General features: G+C 33.9%; 2 protein-coding genes across 2 annotated transcripts; both read right to left on the bottom strand.

Annotated features, from left to right (window-relative positions):
* Positions 1–4,907: 4,907 nt before the first annotated feature.
* Positions 4,908–5,956, bottom strand: LOC132296567 (protein FAR1-RELATED SEQUENCE 7-like). The gene is made up of 2 exons (XM_059794756.1): positions 5,618–5,956; positions 4,908–5,513 (listed from the first exon to the last, which is right to left on the bottom strand). Exons 1-2 carry the CDS (start codon positions 5,954–5,956, stop codon positions 4,908–4,910), a joined length of 945 nt encoding a protein of 314 aa, XP_059650739.1.
* Positions 5,957–8,176: 2,220 nt separating this feature from the next.
* Positions 8,177–9,273, bottom strand: LOC132295502 (non-specific lipid transfer protein GPI-anchored 15). Its single transcript, XM_059793793.1, has 2 exons — positions 8,827–9,273; positions 8,177–8,441 (listed from the first exon to the last, which is right to left on the bottom strand). The coding sequence occupies exons 1-2, from the start codon at positions 9,170–9,172 to the stop codon at positions 8,425–8,427; spliced, it is 363 nt and encodes a 120-aa protein (XP_059649776.1). The 5' UTR covers positions 9,173–9,273; the 3' UTR covers positions 8,177–8,424.
* Between the last annotated feature and the right edge of the window lie 4,437 nt (positions 9,274–13,710).

Here is a 13,710-nt window from a genome sequence, read left to right as displayed (position 1 = left end):
TAGGTAAAACAATATAGGAATGTTTTGTACACGTTACTCTATTGTTGTAATGTTTTGTACAACAGGCCCTCAAAAAAAATAATTAGATGAAAAAGGAGGTTTTTTTAGAATACCTCTTTTCTGACATTGCCACTCATTCATACTGAGACTCGAACCCAGGACAAAGGGTCAACATTTGCCAACACCTAAGCCAAGAGTCCATTGTTGGCATCAATGTTTCATTGGTATATTTTTTCTGCTTTAAGTAACTTGAGTTACAGTAATATTTCTAATCCATGAATTAATATTCAACTACCCCACTACACATTTATTATTGTGTTGGGATTATATTTACATATTATATTGATTGATGTTTTTGATCCATGTAGGTAAAATAATGTAAGAATGTTTTGTACACATTACTTTATTGCTATCCTACCTTGTAATGTTTTGTACAACAGGCCCTCAAAAAAAATAATTAGATGAAAAATGAGGTATTTTAGAATACCTCTTTTCCGACATTGCCACTCATTCATACTAAGATTCGAACCTAGAACAAAGGGTCAACATTTGCCAACGCCTAAGCCAAGAGTCCATTGTTGGTCTCAGTGTTTCATTGGTACATTTTTTATGCTTTAAGTAGCTTGAGTTACATTAATATTTCTGATCCATGACTTAATATTCAACTACCCCACTACACATTTATTATTGTGTTGGGATTATATTTACATATTATATTGATTGATGTCTTTGATCCATGTAGGTAAAATAATGTAGGAATGTTTTGTACACATTACTTTATTGTTGTCCTACCTTATAATGTTTTGTACAACAGGCCCTCAAAAAAAATAATTAGATGAAAAATGAGGTATTTTAGAATACCTCTTTTCCGACATTGCCACTCATTCATATTGAGACTCAAAGCAAGGACAAAGGGTCAACATTTGCCAACGCCTAAGCCAAGAGTCCATTGTTGGTCTTAGTGTTTCATTGGTACATTTTTTTGCTTTAAGTAGCTTGAGTTGCATTAATATTTCTGATCCATGAATTAATATTCAACTACCCCACTACACATTTATTATTGTGTTGGGATTATATTTACATATTATATTGATTGATTTCTTTGATCCATGTAGGTCAAACAATGTAGGAATGTTTTGTACATATTACTTTATTGTTGTCCTGCCTTGTAATGTTTTGTACAACAGGCCCTAAAAAATAATTAGATAAAAAAGTAGGTATTTTAGAATACCTCTTTTCTGACATTGCCACTCATTCATACTGAGACTCGAACCCAGGACAAAGGGTCAACATTTGCCAACGCCTAAGCCAAGAGTCTATTATTGGTCTCAGTGTTCCATTGGTACATTTTTTATACTTTAAGTAGCTTTGGTTACATTAATATTTCTAAACAAACAGTCTATCAATTTTGACAGTGATTCTCCTATGTATTTCTTGCTTCCAAAACATAGTCATACCCAAAATAAGACATACATTTTGTAATGTTCGAACAGTTAATTTACAAAACACGATGATACTCAACATGTGGAAAAAGTTACAAGCATGCATACAATGAATACAAGGTCAATTACATGACATCTAAAGGTAACAAGGGCAGTCGAAGTAGGCCATAAACTTTGTACAAGAAGTCCAAAAGGTTACAAGAATACACACAATCAATGAAAAGTCAATTACATGACAAGTTTCTTCTCAATATTTAAAGAGTCGATGCTAAATTGGATGATTCATCCCCGACGTCATTGCCATTCCAGATGTTGGCGTCACATTTGCTTGCCCAGGTGTCTGCAATTAACCACAACGACAACAAATGTAATCCAAAAAATTTTTGCAAACTATTATCTATCATCACATTTACAATGAGAACAATGACAAAAATATTAGTGGAGAACGAATTAAATGATTACCTCATCACCTCCCAAATGATGAGCACTTGATTCATCATATGAAGAGGGCGTATTGAACAGTTGAGATGACAACATGGCTGGATCGCCAATATCAGCTTAAAACATTTATATTGTTGACAATACATATTAAGGTAAAACGAAGGGAGGCCTTAGGCAACCCCCATAATTCACTGCTATATGATTTTAAGCACACCATTGATCAGCTTTGTTTATCTGATATTCCAATGGATAATGTATAATTTAAATGGGGTACTAAAAGGTTTAGTCAAAGAAGAGTTTATGCAATGCTATATCAAGGTCTTATGAACCAGGATTGGGATAATGTATTTCCAAGTTCACATTTTATTCTTACTCCACAACATTCATTTCAGATCATAGGGGACTTAAAGTGAAAATTCCTTTGCACATTGGTGAAGGTCCAAAGCCTTTCGGATTTTTGTTGGTTTGGAATAAATAAGCAGTGGTTGGCAACATTATCTCTGATTAATTGTCATGGGTAGGAATCTAATCCAGAAGCTATTGTACTATTTTACATTGGCTAAAAGGGCTATAAAAAATTGGAATTTTTGTAAAGTTTGGGTCTATTTTTTAGGATGTTATTGGTATTAAGAAGTCTCTTGAGCAAGTGTAATTGAGTTTAGCCGAGAATCCTATGAATGATGTTTTCATTGAGGAGTAGGATATTAGACAGAAATTTAAATGTGCTAGCTCTAATCAAGCAATTCTTCTGTCTCACAAGATAAGAATTAGATGGATGAAGGACAAAAATAGGTGCAGAAGGTTTTTACATCAGCATATTAAAGAGCATACGGCTAGAACCAATATCACTGTCATTTAGGATGCGGCAGGGAATTTTATACATGATTATGGGCATATGAAAGACAATGAGGAACTTCATTTTGGGGCATAATGAAGACACAAGGAATTTAAAACGGACGAAGCTTGCTGCTCCTAAAGAATAAGGTGGTTTGGGGGTGACAAAAGTTTTGGGTATTGATTTACCTGAAAACTGTGTATTAGCTTCAGATTATTTACTATCCAAAGATAGGATTTCGGTGGTTAGGTATAAACATTGTTCATGTTACCTAAGGAATACATCCTTTTGGCAGGTCATTCCAAAGGTTTCAGATTCTTCTATAACTGTATGTGAAAAATTTTGATGCTATTTGGGGGACTTCATGAAGATCAACTGTAAGTATGTTATTCGAAAAAGGAACTGACATCAACATTTTTCTTCATCCTTGGTGTGAGGGTAAAATGATGTCAATTTTTTTTTTTTCACATATAGTTTTCGATCAAGAGTTTTGGGGATTTTATTGCTGCAGGTCAACGAAAAATGGATAATATTCCAACTGATCTACATTAGTGTTTTGCATTAGGTTTTAGTGTGACTTTTTTTTATGTTGTTTGGTCCGGGCAAAGTTTGGTGTGGGATATGTCGCATGTAATCTTTGTAATATATTGTTTAGATGTAAAAAAAATTTATAATATATTGTTTAGATATAAAAAAAAAAAATTGGTCCATTTTGGAAAAACAAAGAAAATAATGCATCTTAATTAACACACTTACATGGTTAGTTGATGAAGTACATGGTTCACTAATATTAAGCTGTCTGTTGTGGAATACAGCTGGTGGTGTTACGTAAGATTCTTCATTGAGAAATTCGACAGGAATTTCTGCACCCTAAAATATTTCATATAAACACTGTCAATACACTTTTAAACATAATCAACATGTTAACCAACAGTCATGAATGAATAGTAACTGCTTATATATAATATACTTGCAATAATACTCACATTCACTAACACGTATGAGGGGGTTGACAGACTATCGCTGCCACCAGCGTCTCCCAAAACAACGGTTTCATTTGATATCTAAAACGTAAAAAATGGTAGTTTCTTCCACTCACGAGTGTTTTATGATGAAGGATATAATGTTATGAAATTGAATTTATTTTGTTCGCATGTTCAAATAGTTAAACAATAAAATAATAGTGTGTGCGACAGTAACATATACCTGGCCTGTTGCTTTCGTTGACTTTATCCTTTTCCCACTATTTAACTCTATGGCTGGTTTCAGCCTCTTAAATCGTCCTTTAGTGGTATCTTTAACTTTCAGGGACATGAGAATTGTTCCACTGTTGCTTTTCACCATTTTTTTTCCCTTACCCCTTCCAATTTTCTCTGCAAACCTACGACCACAAGTTATTTGTACTATTCTTCACCAGTCCAGTGCTTTTTCTAATAGATCATTATATCCTTCGGGGTCGTGCGATGCAATGGAAGATATTTCAGTCAGTATACGGCAAAGCGTCCTATGCCATCGCTTAATTTTAAGTTGAGGATCCGGATTCACTTCGGTAGAAACAATTTCCTCCAACTTGCCATCTCTAGCATTTCTAGTCCACCTTTTTACTATATATCGGAAAGGCAACTCATCACAAACATGCAGTCGTTAAGGATTTTCAGACTGTGCCTGCACAAATAGCCCTCTCTTTCAAATTTACAGCATGAGCATGACATGAATATCTTCAAATGTCCTATTTACACGATGTTGCACCCCGTCCTCACCAGCAACTTTATAAACACGGTGTCCATTGTTATCCAAGTCACTACAACTAATAACAGCCTGACTCGCAAGAGCAGCTAAAAACTCCTCCTGGAAAAGTTGAAATATTGCCTTGGTGTACACCTTCCACGCTTAACGTAATATGTGGTATTTTGTTTTTAGTTCTGGTTGCCTCTCCACCAAGCCATACTCGGCTTCATACACTTTGTACCGTTTGTTGAACAACAATCTGTCAAAGTGTGTGAAGAATTCTGGTAGAGTAAGTTGTCTGGAAAAGTAATACTTCAATTGACCATTGAAACTTTCACTCAATTGCGTGCTACTCATTCCTGCAGACCACTCGTGTTTAACAAATGCCAAGGCCCATTTATGTCTCAAATCTAACAAAGTAGAAAGCCACTTATTACCAACAACACCATACTCTGCAATCATTAAATCCCATTTCCTGGTAAAATCATCCTCCTCTCAATTTGGAACATTAATTTTAAGATGACCTGCTTTAATGCCTTCGTCATTGCAGCATCTTGATCTGTAATAATCGTCTTTGGCGTTTTTTCGCCTATCGCTTTCAAGAACATTTCAATTAACCAAACAAACGAATCCGCTGTCTCATCATACATTAAGGCTGCTCTAAACACAGCGGTCTCCAGGTGATGATTCATACCCAAGAAAATTGCAAATGGTCTGTTGCCGTGTACCACTTTGTACGTTGTGTCGAAACTGATAACATCTCCAAACTGGCCATAATCAATGATCATTTTACAATCTGACCAAAATATGTTCGTAATAATTTGCTCAGTATCCAGTTGAAAGGAATAAAAGAACGAAGGATCTTCACAACCACGCGTCTCAAAATAATCCACAAGCCATGCCGCCTCTCCATAAATAAGCTCCTTTTGTCTTTGCATCCTTAGATAATTTTTAAGATCCACTTTCAAGTACCCAATTGATTCTTTGCCACCAGACTGCCTTCCCATCAACTCATATGCATTACAAGCCGGAAATCCTGAATCCGAAGCCAACTCAACATCGATGGCCTAGACTAAGGAAATTCATTGCTGGACGGCATCATGTGGCTGCATTCAGCAATTATGAATGGATGGTTGTGACTTTGTACAAATTTAGAAACTACGTACTTTGCCTTTGTCTTGTCATATCTAAAAACCATTCGTGCACCGCAATTGGTTCGTGTTTCAGCCCGGGGAGTCTTTCTAAATATATCCCATTTGTCAGTCCCCTTCACACCTTCCTTGCTACAAACTAATGCCCTTGATGTAATTCTTCCATTAACTTTATTGCCATACTCCTTCCGGATGCTAAAACCAATTCGACCATCATATGCATTGTAAAAATCATATGCCTCTTCCTCACTATCAAACTCCATTTTATACCTTGGTTTCCATTTAATCACTTCCGGTTCTACAACAGGAACGTTTCGTCCATTTGTTGTGGCTTGAATATTATTTACTTCACCTTCCATCTGAACGCCTCAAATACAAAACATTTTCTCACATATGCACAAAATATTGAATTAACAAAAAATTATTTTACTTCTACATCCCAAGTATGTTCCATCTTAATGGGTCAAATACAAAACATTTTCACATGAATGACCAATCAAATAAAAAAACCTTTTCACATGTATGAGAAATTAAATTTGACATATATCTCATTCATTTCAATTCTTTGCATGTATCAATCAAGTATATCTAGGACAAACGACGATAAAAATCCTCGTTGCCACAACAGAACATATATGTCCAACCAACCGATGCAAATTTCACATACACTTTCTGAAAATGTTGGAATTAATATTACGCAAAATTTGGGATTTACATTACCAAACAGTTAGGATTCACCTTACGAAATAGTTGGGACTCACCTCAGGAAACATTTGGGATGTGATTTACGAAACATTTGGGATTCACATTAGGAAAATTTTGGGATATACTTTACAAATACTTTCGGATTTATATTATGAAAATTTTGGGATGTACGTTAGGAAAATGTTATGACTCACTTTACAAAAATATTGGAATGTAGATAAGGAAGAATTTAGGATGCTTATTAGGACAAAGTTGGGATGCAACTTAGAAAAATGTTGCGATGCAAGTGCAACAACCAAACATTTTCTTAACATTGTAACACTCTGAAACAATCTTTTCCGACCAGTCATGTATCCTACAAATCCTCTCATTTTTTATCCTCACAAACAAATATTAAAACCCCTAATAACTGCACAATAAAATAGCGATCAATTCAAATTCACCAATAATTTTCTATTTCTGGGTTTTGGGATGTACGTTAGGAAAATGTTGTGACTCACTTTACAAAAATATTGAAAGTAGATAAGGAAGAATTTGGGATGCTTATTAGGACAAAGTTGGGATGCAACGTAGGAAAATGTTGCGATGCAAGCCCAACAACCAAACATTTTCTTAACATTGTAACACTCTGAAACACTCTTTTCTGGCCAGTCATGTACCCTACAAATCCTCTCATTTTTTATCCTCACAAACAAACATTAAAATCCCTAATAACTGCACAATAAAATAGCGATCAATTCAAATTCACTAATAATTTTCCAATTTCTGGGTTTCTTAACAAAATTGTGTCCATATATATTTGTTTCTGCCATTCAATTTTTATGGAAATAAGATGATTTCCTTCAAAATAAAATCTCAAAATAATGAATCGTACCTGCTTAGGGTTGGAAATAAGGCAATTTCCTGCTTCGATTTGGAAATACACTTCCGCTTAGCTTTGGAAATACACTGCTGCTTCTTTTTGGAAGGAAATCAAAATCTACAATTTTATTGCGACTGACAAAAACGCTGATTCTATTTGGAAACAATTTGTAGCATCCAAATTTTTGGTTGATTTACACAACAATCGCTGCTTCTGGATTTTATTTGGAAAGAAATAAATTTCTAAAATGGCTTCATTCATATTTTGGGAGAGACGAAGGCTAGGGCAGGATTTTATTTCTATTTCAAATGTTGCCTGAAATGAGGGATGGAAGAGGAAGAAGAAATAAGGGACAGAACAAAGAGGGGTATTCTTCAACAGTGTATATATATATATATATATATATATATACACCAAATTCTGTATTCCAAAAATATATTTTTTATCCAAACATGGTTAACACTGTTCATTGACCCAAAATGAAAATACTAGGGTACTGTGGAACTAGAGGTAATCCTGGTCGCTTTTTCCTCTTGCCCAAATTACAACATATATGATGATACAAAATAATTGCACGGTGCCTTCCAAAATAATAATAATAATAATAATAATAATAATTACTTACAGGTTTTTATGTACGTATGACACTAACTAATTTGCCTATCCATTATGATTTATAAGTAGAATAAATATTGGACGATAAAGGTCAACTAGCTTCTGTGGTGAGCCCCATTACTATGCAAAATATCCATCTAGTCCATTGTCGGCATACTTTTTTTCTTTCTTTTTTCTTTTTGTATTTTTTTTTTTTCTTTTTTGGTTAGCAGCTAGTGATAGTTAGTGGGGAGTGGAATCAAATCTGGATTTATGGGGAATTTAAATATCTTGCCCATTATTACTTAGGCAACACCACCGTACCTCGCACACGTAACATTCTGGTTGAAAATTAACATTGAGGATAAAATATATATAGGATAAAATATATAATAATAATAATAATAATAATAATAAATAAATAAAACAAAAGGTTTCATAATTGAACTGAATACTAGCATTTTAACATTGATGTGGATCAAAACATACTTTGATTTAAACATTTGAACACCGTTACATAACTCTATAAATACATAACATACAGCTGCTTGATATTGGTCACTTCAACAGCCAAATGACCAACTAGTACATAGCAACCCTTATTTAGCAACAGAAAACTCACGACACTATATTTGTTATTCTCCACCAAATAGCAATACTGTGTTCTCATGGGACAGTGTAACCTGCAAAGAGAGACACATATAATTAGGTTAATATGATGTGATTTGAACAATACCTAGTTAATCATGAGCAGTCTTACGTACACATGGAAATAAAACATATATATATATATATATATATATATATATATATATATATATTAAAAAAAAAAAAAAAAAAAAAAGTCCAAAATGAACTTGTGACATTAGCTTTCATAATGAACAATACCTAGTGTTTTGATCTTTTTCTTCTTAGCCATTTAAATCACCTTCCAATTACGTTATTGGTTCCGTATTAAGACAGGTCCCACTTTTATTTCACGGTCTATAATTAAGAGTTGAAAATGAACAATTTTGAAATTAAAACACCTTAAACTAAAAAAATATGTATGATTATACTATTACTTACGTCCACACTTCTTTCCAACCGGCCTGTTTTTGATGTTGCATCGCTTTGGAATGGTAATAGCAATCGCAGGCTTGATACCGGCTTGCTTAGCGAGAGGAGAGAGCAGGACGGCGCAGAGGCACTTTGGGGAGGTCTTGAGCAATGTATTAACTTTGGTGCAGCAAGTTGGAGGAACCCTAGCCCTCGCATTCCCGGCCGACCCCAAGCACGGACTTAAACTGGCAGCTGCGGATTGGATCGGCGTCTTCCCACACTCTCCAGCTGCGCAAGCAATGTGAACAAAAGCCTGTGAAGCTAACAAGTACATGATCAGAGTAATAATTGAAGTGGTCATCTTGGAGGCCATTTTTGTGAGGCCTCAAAATGGACTAAGTACTTATCTATCGCACTGCACAGTACACACACAAACTTCTATAGACAACACTACTACTCTCTTTAGACAACATTATCTATATATATATATATATATATATATATATATAGATAGATATAATGTGAAAGGAAGAAAATGTGGTGTTTTTGCACTAGTGGGGTGGTTGGAGACGTGGAGGGACTGTGGTTTATGCTCTAATTTTGTCCAAAATGTAATGATTTAGTGATTTTTAATGGAATGTATTGGGTGAAAGATCTAGCAATACTTGTGACACGTATAATTTTGGCGCTCATGGCCTCATAGAGCCAGGACATTTCTTAATTCCACCTCATTCTGTTCTTGGCATGCTTTTGAAGTACCTTTTTTGGACTGAAGATTTTTTTGTTACTTTATTTGTTTGTGGTTGGTAAGTTATCTGAAAAGGCCTGTTCTAGGCTAGGATAAAAGAGAGCCGCAGGCCCAGTGGCGGCCCAGCCCAAACTGAGCCCAGATTCTGGTTGGGCTGGCCCTCTTAACAATTTATTTTAATAACTCGAGCAAATGATCAAGATTATGGATTAGTCATTCACCTAAGTCACACAGAGCGGGAGCGGAAACGAAAGCGAGAGCGTGAAAGCGTCAAAATCTAAAAATTTTGAGAGCGGGAGTGTCTTGAGAGCGTTTGTATATTAGGTTTAAATAAAATTATATAAGGTCATGGCATATATATATATATATTTTATATATTTTTATTTATTTAAATCCATATGCAAATATATTCATGATTATTTATTCCATTAATGATATATGTAATAAATAATCTAACTTTTCTCTATTATTCTCTAATTGGAAAGTTTTTAGTAGTATACTTTCATACATGTATAATTAATGTATGAATATATATATATATGTACATATATGGTAGTATAGCAACGCCGGCAAACTGAAATTTAAGTAATTAATGTATATATTGAGTAATAGTGTAAGTAATAAATACATATATGGTAATATAGGTGTTCAATATCACTAGGACTCTAAGAGCATCTCCGGTCTGTTAAAAAAAAAATTGTATAAAATATACACTGCCACGTATGATTTGTAAATTTTTTTCATCTCCAACAGTCTATTAAGATACACGGTCACATCAATAATGTGTAAAAGGGTTGTATATTTTACATAGCTACATAAACATATTTTCTCTCTCCTCCCCCTTTCTCACTCACGATTCTCTTCCTTCTCTCTCATTCCTTTACGCCTTTTTGTTTCCCACTTTTAAAGCGCCATAGAGAAGAATCTACAACTGGCGGCAACGTAAGAATTGATCGACCATCTTTCATTTTTTTTTTTTTTTTTAATAAAAATAGTTTGATTCATCACTTTCGTTTGATCTTATCTTCTACAATCATCGCTGTAGATTCTAGAGTTTTTTAGATTTTTTATCCTTTTACATTCTATCTAATGAGATAAATATGTACTAGCCAAATATTATATATATATTTTAATCACGATTTTATATAATTGTTGTTTGACACAGCTATACAAATTTTTTTTTTCTTTTTTGGTGACTAGTTAATTCAATCACAATTGTTGTTCCATATTTTTTGTTTCTGTAGTATCTACATACTTGAATCTTATTTTATTATTTATTATTAAGTTAGAATTTTGGTGGCGGCCAGAAAGGTTTGCTTTTGGCGGAATGGGAAAGTGAAATATAGGAGGAAATTATTAGTATTTTACTAATTGAGGAGGATTGGGACGAGATGTTTAATCGCGAAAAAAGCAAAGTGAATCAAGTAGGTTTGTAAAAATTATGTAAAGCCTTGGGTATGATACGTGATTGGTTGTTATTAGGGGATATTTTTTTACACTGAAGGTATAAAATAACCATTGGAGCTAAAAACAGGTAGTATAAAATTTTTGTGTAAATCAACTCTGATACATCAGATTTACATAAAAATATATATACAACGGTTGGAGATGGTCTAACAAATTTAGCTATATAAAGTAAATTCGTATGGAAATCGCGAATTAAGAAAACAAATTCGCGAATTGCAAAAATTGAATTCGCGAATTTTGTGCGAATCCGCTCCCAAATCCAAATTCGCGTGCGGAGCTTGAGAGCGGGGCCTCTTTGGACGAATTGTGTGACTTAGGTCTTCACTATAAAGCATGGACACTTCTGCGAGGGAGTTGTACCAGCGTCGTGCCACATTTCATATATGTGCCCATATATAAAAATTAAATTTTTTTATTTTAGACATTTTACGGACGCTTCTAGATACTTCATTGACACATTAAGATCGACACTTTCAAACATTTCTAACACAAGTTTACTCGGTAATCTTGAAAATAATATGAACACAACCTAAAGTGTTCAACTTTTTTTCTTTAAGAAAAAATGACTTTATACACATATGTAGTGGCGTAATCAGGAATTTCCTTCTATGGGGGCAATCTTTAATAAACATAATATATATATATATATATATATATATATATATATATATATATATATATATATGTAATTTGAACCAAAATAATATATGTAAAAATTAAAACATATATCGAATCATAATATTTTTTATTCAGTACATTCACAATTACCCTCGACGATTTTTCATATTCTGAAAGCGTTTAATAATACCATCATTGTCAACAGTACTAAATATGTCTCTCTCAATATACACAACCATCATATCATTCATCCATTGGTCTTCCGTTCGATTACGCAATCGAGTTTTCAAAATATTCATGGCAGAAAAAACCTTCTTCACTTTGGCAGTAGCAACTGGCAAAATCAATGCCGATTTCAAAAGCAAGTAAACTAATGGATAAGCCTTTTTTTTTTTGTTAAACTAATGGATAAGCCTTGTCTCTTTTTGTCTTAACATTCTTCAAGCAAGATCACCAATTCCTTTTAAATTTGAAAACTCCTTATTAGAGCACATATCAATAACATAAGTGTTAAGTTGATCACCAAATTTTAGGAGGTCTAATGGAGCAAAATCTCTTGGATAAAATTTCGCAAGTCGGACTAGTTTTTCCTTGTCAAAAGCAGCGAATGAATCATCTGGACACAAACACGATATACAAATAAGCAACTCAGTGTTTGACTCACTGAAACGACTATTCAACTCTTGAAGTTGCATGTCCAACACAACATAGAACAATTCCACATGATAGTAATGCAAATTTGTGATTTCATTAGCTTTACGTCGTGATCGCCCTGGAGTTACAAGTGTATCATTCATGTCAGGAACTTCAATATCATGTTTTTCACAAAAAGAAGAAACTTGATCGAGTAAAGAATCCTAACCATTCTCTCTCATCATTTGAAGTTCTTTCTTGTATACTTTAATCAAGGACATAACATTTATAATGTCTTGATTTTTCTTTTACATCGCATTTGACAATTCATTTGTAACTCCCAATATAGCCCTCATTAAATGGAGAGTAAAGACAACTGAATGACTACATGAGTGTCAATAAAATTTTTGCTTCAGATCTCTATTCAACATATGATCCATCATCTCTAACTATCTCAAGCACATTAATAACAGATGAGAACATGGAAATGAAGCTGATTAAAGTATCATAGTGAGAGCCCCAACTTGTATCACGAGCACACTTCAAAGTAGTATTCTGATTAAGACCCCGTCCACTTTCAATTTTGCCATTATTGAGTGCTTCAATAACCATGGTAGTTTGTTTTTCATGAAGAATATCACGACATTTACATGAAGCCCCAACAACATTGACCACATTAGCAACTTAACTAAAAAAGGTAGTGATATCAACATGACTTTTTGCAACTTTCACAAGAGCCAACTGTAGTTGATGAGCAAAACAATGGACATAAAAAGCACATTCATTTTCCTTTAAAATTAGTGTTTTAAGACCATTAAACTCGCCTTGCATATTACTAGTTCCATCATATCCTTGCCCGCGCAATCTAGCTATACTCAGTCCATGCCTACAAAATAGTTCATCAATTGCCATCTTAAGTGAAAGAGCAGTGGTACTTGTAACATGTTCCACACCTATAAAATGTTCAATTACATCACCATCTATATCCACATAACGAAATACTACAGCCATTTGTTCCTTTGTTGATATATCGTGAGATTCATCAACCATGTTAGAAAATAGTTCATCTCCAATATCACTAATAATAACATTAATAGTTTCAATGGCAGCAGGATTCATAATAACCTTTTGAATATCAGGTGAGGTTAACTTGAGATTTTCAGGAGCATTCTTTAATGCTACTGATTTAACATCCTCATTATGATTAGCAAGAAACTTAAAAAACTGGAGGAAATTTCCTTGATTACTTGAATGCTCAGATTTATCGTGACCACGAAATGCAAGCCCTTGTTCTAACAAATACCAAAAGCAATCAATTGATGTAGTCAAACGCTTTCGATAATCAATTCAAGTCTAGTCTGATTGCTTGAAAATGATTGTTTGAATGTGTTGATTTTGGTTCTTTAAAGCTTCATATTGATTCCAAGCTTGGTTGTGGGTACTAC

Source organism: Cornus florida, unplaced genomic scaffold, assembly GCF_030987335.1.
Source record: "Cornus florida cultivar Cherokee Brave unplaced genomic scaffold, ASM3098733v1 CherokeeBrave_3.0.0_Hap2_Chr02, whole genome shotgun sequence".
Classification (NCBI taxonomy): domain Eukaryota; kingdom Viridiplantae; phylum Streptophyta; class Magnoliopsida; order Cornales; family Cornaceae; genus Cornus; species Cornus florida.
This window is presented reverse-complemented; position numbering and strand designations above follow the sequence as displayed.

Coding starts and splice junctions, on each gene's coding strand:
- LOC132296567 (XM_059794756.1), bottom strand. CDS start 5,956: ATGGAAGGTGAAGTAAATAATATTCAAGCCACAACAAATGGACGAAAC. Junction 5,514..5,617: donor TTAGATATGACAAGACAAAG/GCAAAGTACGTA, acceptor TCCTTAGTCTAG/GCCATCGATGTTGAGTTGGC.
- LOC132295502 (XM_059793793.1), bottom strand. CDS start 9,172: ATGGCCTCCAAGATGACCACTTCAATTATTACTCTGATCATGTACTTG.